The following is a 26432-nucleotide window of genomic DNA, read 5'->3' on the forward strand; positions in this document are numbered from 1 at the left end:
CCCGGCCGTCTATGGCGGCCCTCTGAGGAGAGGAGCCTTCCGGGACCAGCAAGTACTACGCACTTGGGAGGGTACAATATAAGCCACGCTCCCCGCCCACAGCAAGCTTACAGTCTAAAGGAGGGAAAGGGGACCCTGCAGACGAGCTCCCCTAACTCCACACACCATGGGGCCCAGCTCTCCCCCAGCCCAGACCCCACTGCCTTGGGGCTTTGGGCCGGACCTCTAGACAGTACACTCGTTGTGGGCAGGAACTGGCACCGTTTATCGTTACGTTATACCCTCCCAATCGCTCAGCGCAGTGCTCTGCGCACAGCCGGCGCTCCATAAATACGACTGACCGAAGGAATGAACCGCCACGGGTAGTCCCGTGCTTAGAGAAGCGGCGTGGCTCAGTGGAAAGAGCCCGGGCTTTGGAGTCGTAGGTCATGGGTTCAAACCCCGGCTCTGCCAATTGTCAGCTGGGTGACCTTGGGCAAGTCACTCCACCTCTCTGGGCATAAGTTCCCTCATCTGGAAAATGGGGACGAAGACTGTGAGCCCCCCGGGGGACAACCTGATCACCTTGTAACCTCCCCAGCACCTAGAACAGCGCTTTGCACACAGCAAGCACCCAATAAATGCCATAATCATTATTATTATTAGTCCGGCCATTGTGGGGAGCAGAAGGCGCATTTGTTAAGTGTTTACGATGTGCAAAGCACTGCTCTAAGTGCTGGGGAGTTTACAAGGTGATGAGGTTGTCCCACGGGGGGCTCCCACTCTCCATCCCCATTTTACAGAGGAGGTAACTGAGGCACAGAGAAGTTAAGTGCCCACAGTCACACAGCTGACAATTGCCACAGCGGGATTTGAACCCATGACCACTGACTCCAAAAGCTCGTGCTCTTTCCACTGAGCCACGCCGAGAACCCAGGTCCTTTCAACTCCCAGGCTCCGGACTCTTCACGCCGCTTCTCTCCCACTGAGCTTATCACTTGGGAGAGCGAGTAGCTTCTCCCCATTTTACCGATGAAGAAACTGAGGCCCAGAGGGATTAAATGACGGCGATATTTCTCTTCCTTGGAGGGGCGAGGCAGGACCCCCGCGATTGAGCAGGGAGGGGCCGTCCCCTGCCCTTCCACAATGTCCGGCCACCAACCGGGAACTCTGCACCCTTGGACGTTGCCCTGCCCCTGACCGCTGCGAACCATCCCGCTTAAACCCGGCTGTTCTTTCTTCTGCAGAAGGTATGAAAATGAGAAGCGCAAAGCAGGAGCCAAACGGAAATAGCAAAGCAAACAAAACTGTGAGTATGACTTTCCCCCTCTCATTCGTTCATTCGATCGTAAAATAATAATAATAATAATGATGGCATTTATTAAACGCTTACTATGTACAGAGCCCGGTTCTAAGCGCGGGGGAGTTTACAAGGTGATCAGGTTGTCCCACGTGGGGCTCACGGTCTTCATCCCCGTTTTACAGATGAGGGAACTGAGGCCCAGAGAAGTGAAGTGACTTGCCCAAAGTCACCCAGCTGACAAGTGGCGGAGCCGGGATTTGAACCCATGACCTCTGATTCCAAAGCCCGGGCTCTTTCCACTAAGCCACGCTGCTTCCCCAATCTATTGAGCGTTTACTGCGCGCAGAGCCGTGTACTAAGTGCTTGAGAAGTCCAAGCCGGCAACTCGGTGGGCGAGTCATCTAACCTTTCTGAACTTCATTTTCCTTCCTTCCTTCCTTCTTTCAGTCGCACTTATTGAGCTCTAACTGCGTGCAGAGCCCTGTACTAAGCGCTTGAGAGGTCCAAGCCAGCAACATATAGGGACGGTCCCTCCCCAACGACGGGCTCACGGTCTAGAAGGGGGAGATGGGGAAGGGGAAGGGAGAAGGGGAAGACAACAAAACGAAACACGTTCCCATCCGTGTAACAAAATCCGAGGATCAGGCTACAGTTCGGACTAGTGGAGAAGGGGAGAGATATTCTAGTTCATGGGGCAGGGATCAGCCAGAGGCGGGAACAATCCAGACTCATCTATCTCTAAGGCCAGCTTCTTTAGTTTAATTAAGAAATGGTCAAGGATAAGATGGACAGCATCCACCCACGAAGCGTTGCTCTGACTGTGGGAGGTTGCAATGACGGTTTTGTCAGGTGGTTAGAACATTTCCATCCATAAGGATACTAACGTCTGGACCAAATGGCGTCAACGTTGAACATCTCTTACCTAACACTTCAGGGAAGTTCTAACAATAACCTTTCCATCCATAAGGAATACTAACTTCCAGACCAAATGGAGTCAACATTGAACGTCTCTTCGGGAAAGTTCTAACAGTAACCTTTCCATCCATAAGGAATACTAACTTCCGGACCAAATGGAGTCAACGTTGAACGTCTCTTACCTAACACTTCAGGAAAGTTCTAACGGTAACCTTTCCATCCATAAGGAATACTAACTTCCGGACCAAATGGAGTCAACGTTGAACGTCTCTTACCTAACACTTCAGGAAAGTTCTAACAGTAACCTTTCCATCCATAAAGAATACTAACTTCCGGACCAAATGGAGTCAATGTTGAACGTCTCTTAGGGAAAGTTCTTACAGTAACCTTTCCATCCATAAGGAATACTAACTTCCGGACCAAATGGAGTCAACGTTGAACGTCTCTTACCTAACACTTCAGGAAAGTTCTAACGGTAACCTTTCCATCCATAAGGAATACTAACTTCCGGACCAAATGTAGTCAACGTTGAACGTCTCTTACCTAACACTTCAGGAAAGTTCTAACAGTAACCTTTCCATCCATAAGGAATACTAACTTCCGGACCAAATGGAGTCAATGTTGAACGTCTCTTAGGGAAAGTTCTTACAGTAACCTTTCCATCCATAAGGAATACTAACTTCCGGACCAAATGGAGTCAGCGTTGAATGTGTCTTACCTAACACCTCAGGAAAGTTCTAACGGTAGCCTTTCCATCCATAAGGAATACTAACTTCCGGACCAAATGGAGTCAACGTTGAACGTCTCTTACCTAACACTTCAGGAAAGTTCTAACAGTAGCCTTTCCATCCATAAGGAATACTAACTTCCGGACCAAATGGAGTCAATGTTGAACGTCTCTTAGGGAAAGTTCTTACAGTAACCTTTCCATCCATAAGGAATACTAACTTCCGGACCAAATGGAGTCAGCGTTGAATGTGTCTTACCTAACACCTCAGGAAAGTTCTAACGGTAACCTTTCCATCCATAAGGAATACTAACTTCCGGACCAAATGGAGTCAACGTTGAACGTCTCTTACCTAACACTTCAGGAAAGTTCTAACAGTAGCCTTTCCATCCATAAGGAATACTAACTTCCGGACCAAATGGAGTCAATGTTGAACGTCTCTTAGGGAAAGTTCTTACAGTAACCTTTCCATCCATAAGGAATACTAACTTCCGGACCAAATGGAGTCAACGTTGAATGTGTCTTACCTAACACCTCAGGAAAGTTCTAACGGTAACCTTTCCATCCATAAGGAATACTAACTTCCAGACCAAATGGAGTCAACGTTGAACGTCTCTTACCTAACACTTCAGGAAAGTTCTAACAGTAGCCTTTCCATCCATAAGGAATACTAACTTCCGGACCAAATGGAGTCAATGTTGAACGTCTCTTAGGGAAAGTTCTTACAGTAACCTTTCCATCCATAACGAATACTAACTTCCGGACCAAATGGAGTCAGCGTTGAATGTCTCTTACCTAACACCTCAGGAAAGTTCTAACGGTAACCTTTCCATCCATAAGGAATACTAACTTCCGGACCAAATGGAGTCAACGTTGAACATCTCTTATCTAATAGTAATAATAATGTTGGCATTTGTTAAGTGCTTACTATGTGCAGAGCACTGTTCTAAGCGCTGTGGGGGGGGATACAAGGTGATCAGGTTGTCCCACTTGGGGCTCCCAGTCTTCATCCCCATTTTACAGATGAGGGAACTTAGGCTCAGAGAAGTGAAGTGACTTGCCCAAAGTCAGACAGCAGACGTGGTGGAGCTGGGATTCGAACCCATGACCTCTGACTCCAAAGCCCGGGCTCTTTCCACTGAGCCATGCTGCTTCTAATCCCTGCCGGACATGCTGCTTAAGAGAAGCAGCATGGTGCGGTGGAAAGAGCCCGGGCTTTGGAGTCAGAGGTCATGGGTTCCAATCCCGGCTCCACCAATTGTCAGCTGGGTGACTTTGGGCAAGTCACTTCTCTTCCCTGGGCCTCAGTTACCGCATCTGTACAATGGGGATGAAGACTGTGAGCCCCACGTGGGACAACCTGATCACCTTGTATCCTCCCCAGCACTTAGAACAGTGCCTTGCACATAGTAAGTGCTTAATAAATGCCATTATTATTATTATTATTATTATTATTATTAAGTCACTTCACTTCCCTGGGCCTCAGTAAAATGCATCTGTAAAATGGGGATGAAGACTGTGAGCCCCCCCGTGGGACAACCTCATCACCTTGTAACCTCCCCAGTGCTTAGTACAGTGCTTTGCACATAGTAAGCGCTTAGTAAATGCCATCGTTGTCGTTAATCCTCGCTCTGCCACTTGCCTGCTGTGGGACTTGTGGCAAGTTACTTATCTTTGCCTGCGTTTCCTCAACTGTGGAGTGAAGATACCAGTTCTCCCTGCCATTTCTAGACTGTGAGCCCACTGTTGGGTAGGGACCGTCTCTAGATGTTGCCAACTTGGACTTCCCAAGCGCTTAGTACAGTGCTCTGCACACAGTAAGCGCTCAATAAATACGATTGATTGATTAGTCTGTGAGTACCATGCGGGAGAGGGTCTGTGTGTGGAGAAGCAGCGTGGCTCAGTGGAGAGAGCCCGGGCTTTGGAGTCAGGGGTCGTGGGTTCAAATCCTGGCTCCGCCAACTGTCAGCTGGGTGACTTGGGGCAAGTCGCTTCACTTCTCTGGGCCTCAGTGACCTCATCTGTAAAATGGGGATGAAGACTGTATGGGCACCGGCCTGGGAGTCACAAGGTTTGCTGCCATCTGTTCATTCATTCATTCATTCAATCGTATTTATTGAGCGCTTACTGTGTGCAGAGCACTGTACTAAGCGCTTGGGGAGTACAAGTAGGCAACATCTAGAGACGGCCCCTACCCAACAGCGGGCTCACAGTCTAGAAGGGGGAGACAGACAACGAAACAAAACATATTAACAAAATAAAATAAATAGAATAAATATGTCTGCTGCATGGGATAGGGCACGGGCCTGGGAGTCGCAAGGTTTGCTGCCACTTGTCTGCTGCATGGGGACAGGGCACGGGCCTGGGAGTCACGAGGTTTGCTGCCATTTGTCTGCTGCATGGGGACAGGGCACGGGCCTGGGAGTCGCAATGTTTGCTGCCATTTGTCTGCTGCATGGGGACAGAGCACAGGCCTGGGAGTCACAAAGTTTGCTGCCATTTGTTCATTCATTCATTCATTCAATCGTATTTATTGAGCACTTACTGTGTGCAGAGCACTGTACTAAGTGCTTGGGGAGTACAAGTAGTCAACATCTAGAGACAGTCCCTACCCAACAGCGGGCTCACAGTTTAGAAGGGGGAGACAGACAACGAAACAAAACATATTAACAAAATAAAATAAATAGAATAAATATGTCTGCTGCATGGGGACAGGGCACGGGCCTGGGAGTCACAAGGTTTGCTGCCATTTGTCTGCTGCACGGGGTTAGGGCACGGGCCTGGGAGTCGCAAGATTTGCTGCCATTTGTCTGCTGCATGGGGTTAGGGCACGGGCCTGGGAGTCAACAGGTTTGCTGCCATTTGTCTGCTGCATGGGGACAGGGCACGGGCCTGGGAGTCGCAATGTTTGCTGCCATTTGTCCGCTGCATGGGGTTAGGGCACTGGCCTGGGAGTCACAAGGTTTGCTGCCATTTGTCTGCTGCATGGGGACAGGGCACGGGCCTGGGAGTCGCAATGTTTGCTGCCATTTGTCTGCTGCATGGGGACAGGGCACAGGCCTGGGAGTCACAAAGTTTGCTGCCATTTGTTCATTCATTCATTCATTCAATCGTATTTATTGAGCGCTTACAGTGTGCAGTGCACTGTACTAAGCGCTTGGGGAGTACAAGTAGGCAACATCTAGAGACGGTCCCTACCCAGCAGTGGGCTCACAGTCTAGAAGGGGGAGACAGACAACGAAACAAAACATATTAACAAAATAAAATGAATAGAATAAATATGTCTGCTGCATGGGATAGGGCACGGGCCTGGGAGTCACGAGGTTAGCTGCCATTTGTCCGCTGCATGGGGACAGGGCACGGGCCTGGGAGTCACAAGGTTAGCTGCCATTTGTCCTCTGCATGGGGACAGGGCACGGGCCTGGGAGTCGCAAGGTTTGCTGCCATTTGTCTGCTGCATGGGGATAGGGCACGGGCCTGGGAGTCACAAGGTTTGCTGCCATTTGTCTACTGCATGGGGACAGGGCACGGGCCTGGAAGTCACGAGGTTTGCTGCCATTTGTCTGCTGCATGGGGTTAGGGCACGGGCCTGGGAGTCGCAAGGTTGGCTGCCATTTGTCTTCTGCATGGGGACAGGGCACGGGCCTGGGAGTCACGAGGTTTGCTGCCATTTGTCCGCTGCGTGGGGCCATTTGTCCGCTGCGTGGGGTTAGGGCACGTGCCTGGGAGTCACGAGGTTTGCAGCCATTTGTCTGCTGCATGGGGACAGGGCACAGGCCTGGGAGTCACAAGGCCTGCTGCCATTTGTCTGCTGCATGGGGACAGGGCACAGGCCTGGGAGTCACAAAGTTTGCTGCCATTTGTTCATTCATTCATTCATTCAGTCGTATTTATTGAGCGCTTACTGTGTGCAGAGCACTGTACTAAGCGCTTGGGGAGTCCAAGTAGGCAACATCTAGAGACGGTCCCTACCCAACAGTGGGCTCACAGTTTAGAAGGGGGAGACAGACAACGAAACAAAACATATTAGCAAAATAAAATAAATAGAATAAATATGTCTGCTGCATGGGGACAGGGCACGGGCCTGGGAGTCACAAGGTTTGCTGCCATTTGTCTGCTGCACGGGGTTAGGGCACGGGCCTGGGAGTCGCAAGGTTTGCTGCCATTTGACCGCTGCATGGGGTTAGGGCACGGGCCTGGGAGTCAACAGGTTTGCTGTCATTTGTCTGCTGCATGGGGACAGGGCACGGGCATGGGAGTCGCAAGGTTTGCTGCCATTTGTCCGCTGCATGGGGTTAGGGCACTGGCCTGGGAGTCACAAGGTTTGCTGCCATTTGTCTGCTGCATGGGGTTAGGGCATGGGCTGGGTAGTCACGAGGTTTGCTGCCGTTTGTCCGCTGCATGGGGTTAGGGCACGGGCCTGGGAGTCGCAATGTTTGCTGCCATTTGTCCGCTGCATGGGGACAGGACACGGGCCTGGGAGTCGCAATGTTTGCTGCCATTTGTCTGCCGCATGGGGTTAGGGCACGGGCCTGGGAGTCACGAGGTTTGCTGTCATTTGTCTGCTGCATGGGGACAGGGCACGGGCCTGGGAGTCACGAGGTTTGCTGCCATTTGTCTGCTGCATGGGGTTAGGGCACGGGCCTGGGAGTCACGAGGTTTGCTGCCATTTGTTCATTCATTCATTCAATCGTATTTATTGAGCGCTTACTGTGTGCAGAGCACTGTACTATGCGCTTGGGGAGTCCAAGTAGGCAACATCTAGAGACGGTCCCTACCCAACAGTGGGCTCACAGTCTAGAAGGGGGAGACAGACAACGAAACAAAACATATTAACAAAATAAAATGAATAGAATAAATATGTCTGCTGCATGGGATAGGGCACGGGCCTGGGAGTCACGAGGTTAGCTGCCATTTGTCCGCTGCATGGGGTTAGGGCACGGGCCTGGGAGTCACGAGGTTTGCTGCCACTTGTCCGCTGATGGGGTTAGGGCACGGGCCTGGGAGTCGCAAGGTTTGCTGCCATTTGTCTGCTGCATGGGGTTAGGGCACGGGCCTGGGAGTCGCAATGTTTGCTGCCACTTGTCTGCTTCATGGGGTTAGGGCACGAGCCTGGGAGTCACAAGGTTTGCTGCCATTTGTCCGCTGCATGGGGATAGGGCACGGGCCTGGGAGTCACAAGATTTGTTGCCATTTGTCCGCTGCATGGGGACAGGGCACGGGCCTGGGAGTCACAAGGTTTGCTGCCACTTGTCTGCTGCATAGGGACAGGGCACGGGCCTGGGAGTCGCAAGGTTTGCTGCCATTTGTCCGCTGCATGGGGTTAGGGCATGGGCCTGGGAGTCAACAGGTTTGCAGCCATTTGTCTGCTGCATGGGGACAGGGCACGGGCCTGGGAGTCGCAAAGTTTGCTGCCATTTGTCTGCTGCATGGGGTTAGGGCACGGGCCTGGGAGTCGCAAGGTTTGCTGCCAGTTGTCCGCTGCATGGGGACAGGGCACGGGCCTGGGAGTCGCAAGGTTTGCTGCCATTTGTCTACTGCATGGGGCCAGTGCACGGGCCTGGGAGTTGCAAGGTTTGCTGCCATTTGTCTGCTGCATGGGGACAGGGCACGGGCCTGGGAGTCACCAGGTTTGCTGCCATTTGTCTGCTGCATGGGGACAGGGCACGGGCCTGGGAGTCACGAGGTTTGCTGCCACTTGTCCGCTGCGTGGGGACAGGGCACGGGCCTGGGAGTCACAATGTTTGCTGCCATTTGTGAGCCCCCCCGTGGGACCACCTGCTCACCTTGTAACCTCCCCAGTGCTTAGAACGGTGGTTTGCACATAGTAAGCGCTTAATAAATGCCATTCGGATTATTATTATTTAATTTGTTCCAATCACAGCATTTAGAACAGCGTTTGACATCAGTAAGCACGTTTAGCAAATATTATTTAAAAAAAAAAAAGCCCCCCTTGGAATTTAGCTTCTCCTTTTGAGCCGGACGGTGGGCTCAGAAGAGGGGCCGCGTCCCCCGGGCCCTGCCCTGGGTCTCGGTGGAGACACTCACCTCCCGTCAGAGGTCATAATAATAACAATGACATTTATTAAGCGCTTACTATGTGCAAAGCACTGTTCTAAGCTCTGGTGGGGGGATACAAGGTGATCAGGTTGTCCCCCGTGGGGTTCACAGTTTTAATCCCCATTTTACAAATGAGGTAACTGAGGCCCAGAGAAGTAAAGTGACTTGCCCAAAGTCACCCAGCTGACAAGTGGCGGAGCCAGGATTTGAACCCATGACCACTGACTCCAAAGCCCGGGCTCTTCCCACTGCGCCACGCTGCTTCCCTGCATGGAAGCATCCCTTCATGGGTTCGAATCCCGACTCTGCTGCATGTCTGCTGTGTGACTTTGGGCAAGTAACTTAACTTCTCTGAACCTCAGTTCCCTCACCTGTATAATGGGGATGAAGACTGTGAGCCCCACGTGGGACAACTTGATCACCTTGTATCCCCCCCAGCGCTTAGAACAGTGCTCTGCACATAGTAAGCGCTTAACAAATGCCATCATCATTATTATTATTATTATCATCAGTGGCTCCGTCGCCCGTCCCTCCCCTCTGGTGACGTCTCCCCTTTCTCTGTCTCCAGCAGGAAGACGACCTGAAGTGGGTAGAGGAGAACGTCCCTTCTTCCGTGACAGACGTGTGAGTAGATGAACCGTGGCGGTCTCTATGTTGCCAACTTGTCCTTCCCAAGCGCTTAGTCCAGTGCTCTGCACACAGTAAGCGCTCAATAAATACGATTGAGTGAATGAATGAATGGTGATGGGGACACGGCCGGATGTGGCTGAGGGCATCGAGGCCTGGCCCCCCAGAATAATAATAATAATGGCATTTATTAAGCGCTTACTATGTGCAAAGCACTGTTCTAAGCTCTGGGGAGGTTCCAAGGTGATCAGATTGTCCCACGGGGGGGCTCACAGTCTTCATCCCATTTTACAGATGAGGGAACTGAGGCCCAGAGAAGTGAAGCGACTTGCCCAGAGTCACACAGCTGACAGTTGGCAGAGCCGGGATTTGAACCCATGACCTCTGACTCCAAAGCCCCTGCTCTTGCCACTGAGCCACGCTGCTTTTCCGAGAATGAGGGGTGATGGGGCGGCCGTGGTCCAGAGGGGCGAGAGGGCACCAGGAATAGCCAAGGGACCTGCCTGGCAGCACGTGTCCGGATAAATAATAATAATAACGGCACTTGTTAAGCGCTTACTATGCGCAAAGCTCCGTTCTAAGCGCTGGGGGGATACAAGGTGATGAGGTTGTCCCGCGTGGGGCTCACGGTCATCATCCCCATTTTCCAGATGAGGGAACTGAGACTCCGAGAAGTGAAGCGACTTGCCCAAGGTCACACAGCAGGCAGGGGGCGGAGCCGGGATTTGAACCCACGACCTCTGACTCCAAAGGCCGGGCTCTGTCCACCGAGAAGCAGGAGGATGACGTTGTTTGGGGGAGGAAGCCACACCGCTCCCCTGCAGGGAAAGAGGAGATCGTGGGCCAAGGTGGCCCGAAGGAAGCCGTAGGAGAGACACAGGAAGGCTTGACTGAATCCTCAGAGGAATTTTGACCAGGAATGGTCGGGCTTCCCCCTTTTAGACTGTGAGCCCACTGTTGGGTAGGGACTGTCTCTATATGTTGCCAATTTGTACTTCCCAAGCGCTTAGTACAGTGCTCTGCACATAGTAAGCGCTCAATAAATACGATTGATGATGATGATGATGAGGGACAGGGGGTGGGACGTTGGGGGATCTTCCTTGGCATCCAGCGCTTAAAACAGTGCTTGGCACCTAGCAAGCGCTTAGCAAATAGAGAAGCAGCGTGGCTCAGCGGAAAGCCCACGGGCTTTGGAGTCGGAGGTCATGGGTTCAAATCCCAGTTCCGCCAATTGTCAGCTGGATGACTTTGGGCAAGTCATTTAATGTCTCCGTGCCTCAGTGACCTCATCTGTAAAATGGGGATGAAGACTATGAGCCCCCACCCCATGGGACAACCTGATCACCTTATAACCTCCCCAGTGCTTAGAACAGTGCTTTGCACGTGGTAAGCGCTTAACAAATACCATCATTATTATGATTAAAATGGGGATTAAGACTGTGAGCCACCCCCGCCCCTGCCGTGGGACAACCTGATGACCTTGTAACCTCCCCAGCTCTTAGAAAAGTGCTTTGCACATAGTAAGCGCTTAACAAATACCATTATTATTCTTATTAAAATGGGGATTAAGACTGTGAGCCCCCCCCCCCCGCCCCCCGTGGGACAACCTGATCACCTTGTAACCTCCCCAGCGCTTAGAACAGTGCTTTGCACATAGTAAGCGCTTAACAAATACCATCATTATTATTATTAAAACGGGGATTAAGACCGTGAGCCCCCACCGTGGGACAACCTGATCACCTTGTAACCTCCCCAGTGCTTAGAACAGTGCTTTGCACATCGTAAATGCTTAGTAAATGCCATCATCATCATTATTATTACTATTAACAAGTGCCATCATTATTATTATTATCTGCTGCCGGGCCGCACCCTGGCAGACAGTGTTGGACTTCTGGAACGTTTCCTTTCTCATGAAGGAAGAGAAGCAGCGTGGCTCAGTGGAAAGAGCTCGCGCTTTGGAGTCGGAGGTCATGGGTTCGAATCCCGGCTCCAGCCCAAGTCTGCTGTGTGACCTTGGGCAAGTCAGCTTCTCTAAGCCCCAGTGACCTCATCTGTAAAAATGGGGATGAAGACTGTGAGCCCCACGGGGGACAACTTGATTACATTTTATCCCCCCCAGCGCTTAGAACAGTGCTTTGCACATAGTAAGCGCTTAACAAATGCCGTCATTAATTAATTAATTAATCAATGAAGTATGTAGAGCTGCCATTTTGTCCTTAATCCATTCTGGCCGCCCCGAGCTGTGGAAGTCTTCCTTTTCCCAAGCGGGCCGCCGACCCCGCGAGCCAGGAGGGCTCTGAGCGGCCCAGGAGGAAAAGCCGGGAGGCCTCACCTCGTCTAACCCCCTTTTTTGTTTCTTCCTTCCCTAGGGCGCTCCCGGCCCTGCTGGACTCCGACGAGGTCAGTAGATCAATCAATCAGTCGTATTTATTGAGCGTTTACTGTGTGCCGAGCACTGGACTAAGCGCTTGGAGAACCCCGGGCACGGGCGGGATAGCGATGGGGCCGGCAAGAGGGGTCCGGGGGAGCCCGGAGGGTTGGATGGGCAGCGTCAAGTTGCAGACGGGGTGATGGGGGGCTGGAAATGGGCCCGAGGGAGGGGAGGCGTCAGGGATGCTCGTCCGTTCCTGCCCTCGTCCCTCCAGCCCGCTCGGCCCCGCTCGGCCCCTGAGGAGAATTCGCTTCTTTCCTGGAGGGATTCACACCCTCGCGAGCGAGTGCATCAGCAGACATCAGCGTCCTTCATTCATTCATTCATTTATTCATTCATTAATTCATTAATTCATTCATTCAATTGTATTTATTGAGCGCTTACTGTGTGCAGAGCACTGTACTAAGCGCTTGGGAAGTCCAAGTGGGCAACATCTAGAGACGGTCCCTACCCAGCAGCGGGCTCACAGTCTAGAAGGGGGAGACCGACAACAAAACATGTTAACAAAATAAAACAAAACATGTTAACAAAATAAAATAAACAGAATAAATATGTACAAGTAAAATAGACCAATCGTATTTATAATTATAATAATAATTATAATAATGGCATTTATTAAGCGCTTACTATGTGCAAAGCACCGTTCTAAGCGCTGGCGAGGTTACAAGGTGATCAGGTTGGCCCACAGGGGGCTCCGGGTCTTCATCCCCATATTACAGATGAGGTCACTGAGGCCCAGAGAAGAATAATAATAATAATAATAATAATAATAATAATAATAATAAGTGCTTACTGTGTGCAGAGCACTGGACTAAGCACTTGGGAAGTCCAAGTTGGCAACGTAGAGAGACAGTCCCTACCCAACAGCGGGCTCACAGTCTGGAAGTGGGAGACAGGTGACAAAACAAAACATATTAACAAAATAAAATAGAGTATGTACAAGTAAAACAAATAGAGTAATAAATCCGTACAATCAATCAATCAGTCGTATTTATTGAGTGCTTACTGTGTGCAGAGCACTGGACTAAGTGCTTGGGAAGTCCAAGTTGGCAACATCTAGAGACGGTGCCTACCCAACAGCGGGCTCACAGTCTGGAAGGGGGAGACAGACGACAAAACAAAACATATTAACAAAGTAAAATAGAGTATGTACAAGTAAAATAAATAGAGTAATAAATCTGTACAATCAATCAATCAATCGTATTTATTGAGCGCTTACTGTGTGCAGAGCACTGGACTAAGCGCTTGGGAAGTCCAAGTTGGCAACATCTAGAGACGGTCCCTACCCAACAGCGGGCTCACAGTCTAGAAGGGGGAGATGGAGAACAAAACAAAACATATTAACAAAGTAAAATAAATAGAATATGTACAAGTAAAATAGAGTAATAAATCCGTACAATCAATCAATCAATCGTATTTATTGAGTGCTTACTGTGTGCAGAGCACTGGACTAAGCGCTTGGGAAGTCCAAGTTGGCAACGTAGACAGATGGTCCCTACCCAACAGCAGGCTCACAGTCTAGAAGAGGGAGACAGAGAACAAAACAAAACATATTAACAAAGTAAAATAAATAGAATATGTACAAGTAAAATAAATAGAGTAATAAATCCGTACAAACATATATACATATATCGAGGTGCTGTGGGGAAGGGAAGGAGGTAAGGGGGGGGGATGGAAAGAGGGAGGAGAGGGAGAGGAAGGAGGGGGGCTTTTTGTTAGCTTTTTGTTAACTTTTTGTTCCCAGCACAGGGGCTCGAAATGGACAGGCCCCTTAGGGGGTGGGATGGGGTGGGATGGGGACGAGTATCAGAGTGAAGAAGTCAGCTTTGGGGAGACCCACGCATCTGGGAGGTCCGGGGGCTGTCAGCGGAGGGGTCACCGCTCGTCCACCCGGGTCCTACCCACTTGGGCGGCCCAGCCGTGGTGATCCCCACAGAGAAGCAGTGTGGCTCAGTGGAAAGAGCACGGGCTTTGGAGTCAGAGGTCATGACTCCTTCCTCTCCCCCCTCTCCATCCCCCCCGCCTTACCTCCTTCCCTTCCCCACAGCACCTGGATATATGTATATATGTTTGTACGGATTTATTACTCTATTTTACTTGTACATATTTATTCTATTTATTTTATTCTGTTAATATGTTTTGTTCTCTGTCTCTTAGGGACCGTCTCTATATATTGCCAACTTGTACTTCCCAAGCGCTTAGTATTTATTTATTTACTTGTACATATCTATTCTATTTATTTTATTTTGTTAGTATGTTTGGTTTTGTTCTCTGTCTCCCCCTTTTAGACTGTGAGCCCAGTTGGGTAGGGACTGTCTCTAGATGTTGCCAACTTGTACTTCCCAAGCAGTTAGTACAGTGCTCTGCACACAGTATGGGCTCAATAAATACGATTGATTGATTGATTAGTACAGTGCTCTGCACACAGTAAGCGCTCAATAAATACGATTGATTGATTAGTACAGTGCTCTGCACACAGTAAGTGCTCAATAAATACGATTGAATGAATGAATGGGTTCAAACCCCGGCCCTGCCAGTTGTCAGCTGTGTGACTTTGGGGAAGTCACTTCACTTCTCCAGGCCTCAGTTCCCTCATCTGTAAAAAGGGGATTAAGACTGTGAGCCCCCCGTGGGACAACCTGATCAGCTTGTAACCTCCCCAGCGCTTAAAACAGTGCTTTGCACATAGTAAGCGCTTAATAAATGCCATTATTATTATTATTATCATCCCCGGAGCTGCGGCCTTCCGGGAAGGCGAGGCACCCGGGCGAAGGAGACCCTTGGACGAGAAAGGGATCGCTGCCCGTCTCTGGGCCCTCGAACACAAGCCGTCCTTGCCCCGTAGGAGCGCATGATCACCCACTTCGAGAGGTCCAAGATGGAGTGACTGCGGGGAGACTTTTCACAGCCAAATGCGCTAGCGTCCGGCCGGGAACACGTCGGGAAGCGGCTGCCACCCCTGGCCCCGGGCGACGACGTGACCCCGATCTCCTCTTTGACCGTCAACGCCAGAGAGCGGTACCGGTCCCCCCCCACCCGGCCCCAGGACGATCGACGCTCTTCCCAAACGTTCCCGATTTGCCCCCGCACCCTGGCTTGGATGCCGGCCCGGTCTCCGCGTGCACTTCCTAAACCCCCTTGCGACGTTTCAGCCATTTAATCCGTCCCACTAAAATACTTAACTCCCACCCCCGGGGGTTGGGTCGGCCACAGCCTCGAAGTGGGACCCCCCCGGGGGCGGTTACATGCGGGAGAAGGTGGTCTGTGATTTTATTTATTTATAATTTGGGGATAAGGTGGAAGATGTTAATTCTCTTTCCTGTCCTTGGGCTACTGTGAGAGGAAGGGCCCATTCCCGCCTCGAAGCCCCCTTCTCCCCGCCAGACTCGGAAGGTACCCCCCCCCATAATTAAGGTACCAAAAGGAGAGGGAATTGGGAAAAGGTGACTGTGATTCAGATCTTTTTTTTTAAAAAAAAAAAAAGGCAAAAAGTGCAATTTTGTTTACAAAAACGGTGTCTATTACAGGTGTTTTCTCTTTCAGGTGGAATTTAGAGAGAGGGGAATGTCCGCTCAACTCTTCAGGGGGCGGCAGGCCAGGCGGTGACTGGAAACGGACCCCCGCCTCGCCAATCCCGGGGGTCGAGAGGGGGTCGAAGGGGAGGTTGGGGACGGAGGCCCCCAGTCAGGGAGTCCAGATTTGGTCTTCTGCCGGAGAAACTGAGGCCCTCCCGCTTCTTCCCAGCATCGTCCCGGAGGGGTGGGGGGCCGGGGGGCCGTCTCACACCGTCTCCTTTCCGGATTTGCTTCTGTAAGATTGAGGGAATTGCTGCCCGGTGATGACTTTTTTTTTTTCCTTTCCTTTTCCATGTTCGTTTCCGCCGCTTCTGCCCTCCCAGGTTGCAGATTTCTGTTCTGTATACAATGTTCTTGGCATATTTTTAATGTTAAAAAAGAAAAAGCCTAACACAGGTAAACGTTGATTTTTTTTTTTTTTGCTATCGTTGGCGTGGTTTCTTTCCAAGCGTTATCGGAGTTCCCGTTCTTCCTTGCCTCTCAGGACATCCCTAATTGCTGCTCCTGGGGCTGACCTAGCTCTCTGTCTTAATCAATCGTATTGATTTCTTAAGGTCTTAAGGTTTGGGGTGCGTTCGTGGCCGGAATGGGTGGAGCCTCTAAGCTGGTGGCCCCCATTTCCAGGAGACTGGCCCTGGGTGGGATCAGTTGCCTGCCCTTCTTTGTTCTTGCTTTGCACGTAGTAAGCGCCATCATTATTATTATTATTATTATGGTAGTTAAGCGCTTACTATGTGTCCAAGCATCGCTCTAAGCGCTGGGCTAGATACAAGTCGATCACGTTGGACGCAATCCCCGCCCTACGTGGGGCTCGCAATCCTGGTAGGAGGGAGAACAGGGATCGAATCCCCGTTGAGTTCATTCATTAAGAGAAGCAGCGTGGCTCAGTGGAAAGAGCTCGGGCTTTGGAGTCAGGCCATGGGTTCAAATCCCGGCTCCGCCAATTGTCAGCTGTGTGACTTTGGGCAAGTCACTTCACTTCTCTGGGCCTCAATTACCGCATCTGTAAAATGGGGATTAAGACTGTGAGCCTCACCTTGGGACAACCTGATGACCTTGTAACCTCCCCAGCGCTTAGTACAGTGCTTTGCACATAGTAAGCGCTTAATAAATGCCATTATTATTATTATTATTATTATTATCAGTCAGTCAGTCAGAGAAGCAGCATGGCTCAGTGGAAAGAGCTGGGGCTTTGGAGTCAGAGGTCATGGGTTCAAATCCTGCCTCTGCCAATTGTCCGCTGGGTGACTTTGGGCAAGTCACTTAAGTTCTCTGTGCCTCAGTTACCTCATCTGGAAAATGGGGATTAAGATTGTGAACCCCCCGTGGGACAACTTGATCACCTTGTAACCTCCCCAGCGCTTAGACCAGGGCTTTGCACATAGTAAGCACTTAATAAATGCCATCATTATTATTATTTATTGAGCGCTTACTGTGTACAGAGCACTGGACTAAGTGCTTGGGAAGGACAAGTCGGAGGGACTGAGGCCCAGTGAAGTGCCCGAGGTCATACAGCAGAATTAAATCTACATGCACATCATTGACAAAAGAAATAGAATAGTAAATATGTACAAGTAAAATAGAGTAATAAATCTGTACCAACATCTATCCAGGTGCTGTGGGGAGGGGAAGGAGGTAGGGTGGAGGGGATGGGGAGGAGGAGAGGAAAAGGGGGCTGAGTGTGGGAAGGCCTCCTGGAGGAGGGGAGCTCTCAGTAGGGCCTTGAAGGGAAGAAGAAAGCTAGTTTGGCGGATGTGTGGAGGGAGGGCATTCCGGGCCCAGGGGAGGACGTGGGCCGGGGGTCAATCAATCAATCAATTGTATTTATTGAGCGCTTATTGTGTGCAGAGCACTGTACTAAGCGCTTGGGAAGTCCAAGTTGGCAACATATAGAGCCGTCCAAGCCGTCACCAAAACCTGCCGGTCACAGCTCCGCAGCATTGCCAAGATCCACCCTTTCCTCTCCATCCATACCGCTACCCTTCTCGTTCAAGCTCTCATCCTATCCCGTCTGGACTACTGCATCAGCCTTCTCTCGGATCTCCCATCCTCGTGTCTCTCCCCACTTCAATCCATACTTCACGCTACTGCCTGGATTGTCTTTGTCCAGAAACGCTCTGGGCATGTTACTCCCCTCCTCAAAAATCTCCGGTGGCTACCAGTCAACCTATGTATCAGGCAGAAACTCCTCACCCTGGGCTTCAAGGCTGTCCATCCCCTGGCCCCCTCCTACCTCACCTCCCTTCTCTCCTTCTCCAGCCCAGCCCGCACCCTCCACTCCTCCGCCGCTAATCTCCTCACCGTTAGGCCTCGTTCTCACCCGTCCCGCCGTCGACCCCCGGCCCACGTCCTCCCCCGGGCCTGGAATGCCCCCAGTCCTTCTGCCCATCCGCCAAGCTAGCTCTCTTCCTCCCTTCAAGGCCCTACTGAGAGCTCACCTCCTCCAGGAGGCCTTCCCACACTCAGCCCCTTCCTTCCTCTCCCCTTCGTCCCCCTCTCCATCCCATCTTACCTCCTTCCCTTCCCCACAGCACCTGTATATATGTTTGTACATATTTATTACTCTATTTTACTTGTACATATCTATTCTATTTATTTTATTTTGTTAGTATGTTTGGTTTTGTTCTCTGTCTCCCCCTTTTAGACTGAGCCCACAGTTGGGTAGGGACTGTCTCTAGATGTTGCCAACTTGGACTTCCCAAGTGCTTAGTACAGTGCTTTGCACACAGTAAGCGCTCAATAAATACGATTGATTGATATAGAGACAGTCCCTACCCAACAGTGGGCTCACAGTCTAACTCTGGGTTGACGTCCGGAAGGGCGAGAACGAGGCCCAGTGAAGAGTTGGGGTGCGGTCTGGGTGGAAGGGCGGAGAAGCGGTGTGGCTCAGTGGAAAGAGCCCAGGCTTTGGAGTCAGAGGTCATGGGTTCAAATCCCGGCTCTGCCAATTGTCAGCTGGGTGACTATGGGCAAGTCACTTCCCCCTTCTAGACTGTGAGCCCACTGTTGGGTTGGGACCGTCTCTATATGTTGCCAACTTGTACTTCCCAAGTGCTTAGTACAGTGCTGTGCACGCAGTAAGTGCTCAATAAACACGATTGATTGATTGATTCTCTGGGCCTCGGTTCCCTCATCTGGAAAATGGGATGAAGACTGTGGGCGGAGGGGGCCGTGCGCAGCGCCAGAAGGGGCGTGGCCCGGGATGGGTGCGTGCCGTGCGCAGCGCAAGAAGGGGCGTGGTCTGGGGCGGAGGGGCGTGGCTTGGGGCTGAGTTGACGTGCGCAGCGCCGAAAGGGGCGTGGTCTGGGGCGGAGGCTCCGTGCGCAGCGCCAGAAGGGGCGTGGTCTGGGGAGGGGGCGTGCCGTGCGCAGGCCCGAAGGGGCGGGGCCATGGGCGGAGGGGCGTGGCTTACGACTGAGGGGTCGTGTGCAGCGCCAGAAGGGGCGTGGCCCGGGATGGGGGCGTGTCGTCCACAGGGCCAGAGGGGCGGGGCCAGGGGCGGAGGGACGTGGCTTGGGGCTGCGGGGGCGTGCGCAGCGCCGGGAGGGTCGTGGCCTGGGGAGGAGGGGCCGTGCGCAGCGCTTGTAGGGGCGTGGCCAGGGGGGCTTGAGGCTAAGGGGCCGTGCGCAGCGCCGGGAGGGGCGGGGTCTGGGGCGGGGGGGCGTGCGCGGCGCCAGAAGGGGCGTGGTCCGGGGAGGGGCCGTGCGCAGCGCCAGAAGGGGCGGGGCCAGGGGCGCGGTGTGGTGCCGTGCGCAGCGGCGGCAGGGCGGCCCATCCAGACCGGAAGTTGTTCCTCCTCGTTGCCCAACCGGAAGTTGGTTCCTGGGGCCTGCGGGGCCTGCGGGGCTGAGGCGACAGGGCCGACTCGCCTCAGCGCCGTCCTCGTCGTCGTCCTCCGCCGCCATCGCCGCCATGCACGACGCCTTCGAGCCGGTGCCCATCCTGGAGAAGCTGCCGCTGCAGATCGACTGCCTGGCGGCCTGGGGTGAGCCGCAGGCCCGAGGACGGGGGACACCCCCCCACCACACACAAACACCACAGCTCGGCTGAGGCGAGGAACTGAGGGATCAATCAATCAATCAATCGTATTTATTGAGCGCCTACTGTGGGCAGAGCACTGGACTAAGCGCCTGGGAAGGACAAGTTGGCAACATTCATTCATTCAGTCGTATTTATTGAGCGCTTACTGTGTGCAGAGCACTGGACTAAGCGCCTGGGAAGGACAAGTTGGCAACATGGACAATCCCTACCCAACAGTGGGCTCATGCAGGATCAATCAATCAATCGTATTTATTGAGCGCTTACTATGTGCAGAGCACTGGACTAAGCGCTTGGGAAGTGCAAGTTGGCAACATATAGAGACAGTTCCTACCCAACGGTGGGCTCAAGCAGGATCAATCAATCCTATTTATTGAGCGCCTACTGTGTGCAGAGCACTGTACTAAGCGCTTGGGAAGTGCAAGTTGTCAACATATAGAGACGGTCCCTACCCAACAGTGGGCTCATGCAGGATCAATCAATCAATCGGATTTATTGAGCGCTTACTATGTGCAGAGCACTGGACTAAGCGCTTGGGAAGTGCAAGTTGGCAACATATAGAGACAGTCCCTACCCAACGGTGGGCTCAAGCAGGATCAATCAATCGTATTTATTGAGCGCCTACTGTGTGCAGAGCACTGTACTAAGCGCTTGGGAAGTGCAAGTTGTCAACATATAGAGACGGTCCCTACCCAACAGTGGGCTTATGCAGGATCAATAAATCAGTCATATTTATTGAGCGCTTACTGTGGGCAGAGCACTGGACTAAGCGCTTGGGGAGTACAAGTTGGCAACATATAGAGACGGTTCCTACCCGACAGTGGGCTCATGCAGGATCAATCAATCGGATTTATTGAGCGCTTACTGTGTGCAGAGCACTGTACTAAGCGCTTGGGAAGGACAAAGTGGCAACATATAGAGACGGTCCCTACCCGACAGTGGGCTCATGCAGGATCAATCAATCAATCGGATTTATTGAGCGCTTACTATGTGCAGAGCAGTGTACTAAGCGCTTGGGAAGGACAAGTTGGCAACATATAGAGACAGTCCCTACCCAACAGTGGGCTCATGCAGAATCAATCAATCATCATCATCATCATCAATCGTATTTATTGAGCGCTTACTGTGTGCAGAGCACTGTACTAAGCGCTTGGGAAGGACAAGGTGGCAACATATAGAGACAGTCCCTACCCAACAGTGGGCTCATGCAGGATCAATCAATCATATTTATTGAGCGCTTACTGTGGGCAGAACACTGTACTAAACGCTTGGGAAGTACAAGTTGGCAACATATAGAGACAATCCCTACCCAGCAGTGAGCTCATGCCGGATCAATCAGTTGTATTTATTGAGCGCTTACTGTGTGCAGAGCACTGTACTAAGCGCTTGGGAAGTACAAGTTGGCAACATATAGAGACGGGCCCTATCCAACAGGATGGTCACATTCATTCAGTCGTATTTATTGGGCGCCCACTGTGTGCAGAGCACTGGGCTACCTAATAATAATAATAATAATGATGGCATTTATTAAGCCCTTACTATGTGCCAAGCCCTGTTCTAAGCGCTGGGGGGAATAATAATAATAAGGATGTCATTTATGAAGCCCTTACTATGTGCCAAGCCCTGTTCTAAGCACTGGGGGGATACAATAATAATAATAATAACAACAGTGATGGCATTTATTCATTCATTCAATCGTATTTATTGAGCACTTACTGTGTGCAGAGCACTGTACTAAGCGCTTGGGAAGTACAAGTTGGCAACATATAGAGACGGTCCCTACCCAGCAGTGGGCTCACAGTCTAGAATTAAGCCCATACCATGTGCCAAGCCCTGTTCTAAGCGCTGGCGGGGGGGGGGGGGGGGGATACAATAATAATAAGCAAGCAGACAGGCATCAGTACCACCAGAATAAATGGAATTATATAGCTCTAGATATCTCATTAATAAAAGAAATAGGGTAATAAATAAGTACGAATATACACAAGGGCTGTGGGGAAGGGGAGCACAGCTGAAAAGAGCCATTTTTTTTATGGTATTTGGGGGGTGTCTTCCTCCGCCCTCGCCCTCCCGTCGTCACGGGACCCAGCTTGTGGTCGGCTGTCCCACTGATTCATAGGGTGTGGGCAGCCTGATAATGATAATAATAATAATAATAATTCATTATTATTCATTCATTCAGTCGTATTTATTGAGCGCTTACTCAGAGCACTGGACTAAGCACTTGGGAAGTACGAGTCGGCAACGGATAATACCACTGATTCATAGGGCCTGGGCAGCCCAGTAATAATAATAACAATAATAATAATCATCATAATGGCATTTATTAAGCGCTTACTATGTACAAAGCACTGTTCTAAGCACCTGAGAGGATACAAGGTCATCAGGTTGTCCCATGTGGGTCTCAGTCTTCATCCCCATTGTACAGATGAAGGAACTGAGGCACAGAGAAGTAAAAGGACTTGCCCAAAGTCACACAGCTGATAAGTGATTAGAGAAGCAGCGTGGCTCAGTGGAAAGAGCCTGGGCTTGGGAGTCAGAGGTCATGGGTTCAAATCCCGGCTCTGCCGCCTGTCAGCTGTGTGACTTTGGGCAAGTCGTTTAACTTCTCTGGGCCTCAGTTCCCTCCTCTGTAAAATGGGGATTGATCGTGAGCCCCACGTGGGACAACCTGATCACCTTGTATCCTCCCCAGCGCTTAGAACAGTGCTTTGCACATAGTAACCGCTTAACAAATACCAAAATTATTATTATTATTATAAGTGGCGCAGCCGAGGTTGGAACTCACAACCCCTGATTCCCAAGCCCGGGCTCTTTTCATTCATTCATTCATTCATTCATTCAATCGTATTTACTGAGCGCTTACTCTGGGCAGAGCACACTGTACTAAGTGCTTGGGAAGATAGAGGCGGGCCCTACCCAAAAGCGGGCTCACAGTCTAGAAGGGGGAGACAGACAGTAAAATAAAAGAAATAGACCGGCGAAGCCACGCTGCTCCTCCTTTATGGTATCTGTTAAGCGCGTACTATGTGCCAGGCACTGTGCTAAGCGCTGGGGTAGATACAAGGTCATCGGATCGTACAGCCGTAAGCCACACAAGGGGCTCACGGTCTTAATCTTTAGCATCATCAATCGTATTTATTGAGCGCTTACTATGTGCAGAGCACTGGACTAAGCACTTGGGAAGTCCAAGTTGGCAACATATAGAGACGGTCCCTACCCAACAGCGGGCTCACAGTCTAAAAGGGGGAGACAGAGAACAAAACCAAACATACTAACAAAATAAAATAAATAGAATAGATATGTACAAGTAAAATAAATAGAGTAATAAATCTGTACAAACATATATACATATATACAGGTTCTGTGGGGAAGGGAAGGAGGTAAGATGGGGGGATGGAGAGAGGGACGATGGAGAGAGGAAGGAAGGGGCTCAGTCTGGGAAGGCCTGCTATTATTTATTCATTTATTAAATTATTTAATAAATTCATTATTTAATATTTATTAAAGTATTTATTTATTTATTTTACGGATGAGGGAACGGGGGCCCCAAGGAAATGACGCGACTCGCCCAAGTTCACACAGCAGACAAGTGATGAGAAACCAGGCTCTTGGAATGTGCCTGCTAATTCGGTTGCGTTGTCCTCTCCCGAGCGCTTAGTACAGCACTCTGCACGCAGTAAGCGCTCGATAAATACCCCCAATCAACTGGCAGATCCTTCCCTCCGCCATTTAAACCTGGGAATGGACTCACCCACGGACTGGAAGGCAACTTGTGGACAGGGATCGTGTCCTGGAACTATCGTAGTGAAATTCGTGAAATAAATTATGGCTACATACTTAAGAGCCCGCTGTTGGGTAGGGACCGTCTCTAAATGTTGCCAACTTGTCCTTCCCAAGCGCTCAGTCCAGTGCTCTGCACACAGTAAGCGCTCAATAAATACGACTGAATGAATGAATAAGTGCTGTGGGGCTGAGGGAGGGGTGAATACCAAGGGCCCGAGAGGGAAAATAATAATAATAATCACGGTAATTGTCAAGCGCTTACTAAGGGTAAGGCCCTATTCTGAGTGCTGGGATAGATGCAGGATAATCAGGTTGGATACAGTCCCTGTCACACATAATAATAATAATAATGATAATAATAATAATAATAGTATTTATTAAGCGCTTACTATGTGCCAAGCACTGTCCTAAGCGCTGGGGAGGTTACAAGGTGATCAGGTTGTCCCATGGGGGGCTCTCATTAATCTCCATTTTCCAGATGAGGGAACTGAGGCCCGGAGAAGTGAAGTGACTTGCCCAAATCACCCAGCTGACAATTGGCGGAGCTGGGATTTGAACCCATGACCTCTGACTCCAAAGCCCGGGCTCTTCCCACTGAGCCACGTAATAATAATAATAGTAACGGTATTTGTTAAGCGCTTACTATATGCGAAGCACTGTTCTAAGCGCTGGGGGAGATACGAGGTGATCAGGTTGTCCCATGAGGGGCTCACAGTCTTCATCCCCATTTGACAGATGAGGGAACTAAGGCTCAGAGAAGTGATGTGACTTGCTCAAGGTCACACAGCAGACAAGTGGCGGAGCCGGGATTAGAACCCATGACCTCTGACTCCGAAGCCCGGGCTCTTTCCACTGCATCATGCCGCTTCTCTACAAATCCAAGTGCAAGGGTGGCACAGAAGGGAGAAGCAGCGGGGCCCAGTAGAAAAGAGCCAGGGCTTTGGAGTCAGAGGTTGTGGGTTCAAATCCCGGCCCCGCCAAATGTCAGCTGGGTGACTTTGGGCAAATCACCCAAAGAGAGACTTCCTTCCTCTCCCCCTCGTCCCCCTCTCCATCCCCCCATCTTACCTCCTTCCCTTCCCCACAGCACCTGTATATATGTATATATATTTGTACATATTTATTACTCTATTTTACTTGTACATATCTATCCTATTTATTTTATTTTGTTAGTATGTTTGGTTTTGTTCTCTGTCTCCCCCTTTTAGACTGTGAGCCCACTGTTGGGTAGGGACTGTCTCTGTATGTTGCCAATTTGTACTTCCCAGGCGCTTAGTCCAGTGCTCTGCACATAGTAAGCGCTCAATAAATACGATTGATGATGATTGATGATGAAATCACTTCACTTCTCTGTGCCTCCGTTCCCTCATCTGTGAAATGGAGATTAAGACTGTGAGTCCCCCGTGGGACAACCTGATCACCTTGTAACGTCCCCAGCGCTTAGAACAGTGCTTGGCATGTAGTAAGTGCTTATAAATGCCATCATTATTATTATTATTATTATTTTTTATTATTATTATGATTAAGAGGAAATGAGGACTTAGTCCAGGAAGGCCTGGGGATGGAGGGCGGCGTGGGATTCCGCCGACCCTCCCCGTCGTCTTTCTTTCCAGAGGAATGGCTTCTGGTTGGCACCAAGCAAGGGCACCTCCTCCTCTACAGGATCCGGAAGGATGTTGGTAAGTAGCAAGCCTGTGGTCGGCTCCGTAGGCCGACCGAATCGCAACTCCGACCAGAGTGACTTCCCGTAACTCATTCATTCATTCATTCATTCATTCAGTCGTATTTAGTGAGCGCTTACTGTGTGCAGAGCACTGGGCTAAGCGCTTGGGAAGTACAAGTTGGCAGCATATAGAGACGGTCCCTACCCAACAGCGGGCTCACAGTCTACTCCTGCTGCATCCTGGCAGTGGTGGGATTTGCTCCGTTAATGGTATTTGGTAAGCGCTTACTATATGCCAAGCACTGTCCTAAGCTCTGGGGTTGATACAAGCAAAAATAGTAATAATAATAATGATGGTGCTGGTTAATAATAATAATAATAATAATGATGGTATTTGTTAAGCACTTACTATGTGCAAAGCACTGTTCTAAGCACTGGGGAGGTTATCAATCAATCAATCAATCGTATTTATTGAGCGCTTACTGTGTGCAGAGCACTGTACTAAGCGCTTGGGAAGTACAAGTTGGCAACATAGAGGTTACAAAATGATCAGGTTCTCCGCGGGGGGGCTCACAGCCTTCATCCCCATTTTACAGATGAGGGAAGTGAGGCACAGAGAAGTTAAGTGACTTGCCCAAAGTCATTCATTCATTCATTCAGTCGTATTTATTGAGCGCTTACTGTTTGCAGAGCACTGTACCTAGCGCTTGGGAAGTACAAGTTGGCAACATAGAGGTTACAAAACGATCAGGTTGTCCCGCGGGGGTGCTCACAGCCTTCATCCCCATTTTACAGATGAGGGAACTGAGGCCCAGAGAAGTGAAGTGACCTGCCCAGAGTCCCACAGCTAACAGTTGGCGGAGCCGGGATTTGAACCCACGACCTCTGACTCCAAAGGCCGGGCTCTTTCCACTGAGCCACGCTGCTTCTCTAAGCACTTACTAAGCGGTTAAGCACTTACTATGTGCCAAACACTGTTCTAAATCGGGTTGGACGGAGTCCCTGTCCCACGGGGGGTTCACAGCCTCAATCTCCCCGTTTTACAGATGAGGGAACTGAGGCCCGGAGAAGCCAAGGGACTCGCCCAAGGTCTCCCAGCTGACGAGTGGCGGAGCCGGGATTAGAACCCAGGCCCTTCTCTCTGTCTACTAGGCCATGTTGCGTTTCAACATTTGGCACACGGGATGGGCCGGTTGGACGGACCTTTTCAATGAACTGCGCCGTTTCACGTGTCGTCGTGGATGATGCAGATGATTACGATGATGAACGCGGTTAACGAGGATGGTGCCTCATTAACAGGATGATAACTCATTAACTAAGTCTTTTAG

The 26432-nt window shown here is 50.7% G+C and overlaps 2 protein-coding genes across 2 annotated transcripts in view; both read left to right on the forward strand.

Annotated features, from left to right (window-relative positions):
• Positions 1–16038, forward strand: part of TMEM87A (transmembrane protein 87A) — a 64645-nt gene extending 48607 nt beyond the window's left edge. Inside the window, exons 17-20 of the mRNA XM_038741074.1 lie at positions 1227–1288; positions 9553–9608; positions 11981–12011; positions 14888–16038. Of these exons, the coding sequence (XP_038597002.1) occupies positions 1227–1288; positions 9553–9608; positions 11981–12011; positions 14888–14929 (191 nt within the window). The 3' untranslated portion in view covers positions 14930–16038. The remainder of the gene's footprint in view (positions 1–1226; positions 1289–9552; positions 9609–11980; positions 12012–14887) is intronic.
• A 3405-nt stretch (positions 16039–19443) lies between these two features.
• VPS39 (VPS39 subunit of HOPS complex) overlaps positions 19444–26432 on the forward strand; it is a 50588-nt gene continuing 43599 nt past the window's right edge. The window contains exons 1-2 of the mRNA XM_038741259.1: positions 19444–19602; positions 25055–25120. Of these exons, the coding sequence (XP_038597187.1) occupies positions 19530–19602; positions 25055–25120 (139 nt within the window). The 5' untranslated portion in view covers positions 19444–19529. The remainder of the gene's footprint in view (positions 19603–25054; positions 25121–26432) is intronic.

This window comes from Tachyglossus aculeatus, assembly GCF_015852505.1.
Source record: "Tachyglossus aculeatus isolate mTacAcu1 chromosome 12 unlocalized genomic scaffold, mTacAcu1.pri SUPER_6_unloc_1, whole genome shotgun sequence".
Classification (NCBI taxonomy): Eukaryota; Metazoa; Chordata; class Mammalia; order Monotremata; family Tachyglossidae; genus Tachyglossus; species Tachyglossus aculeatus.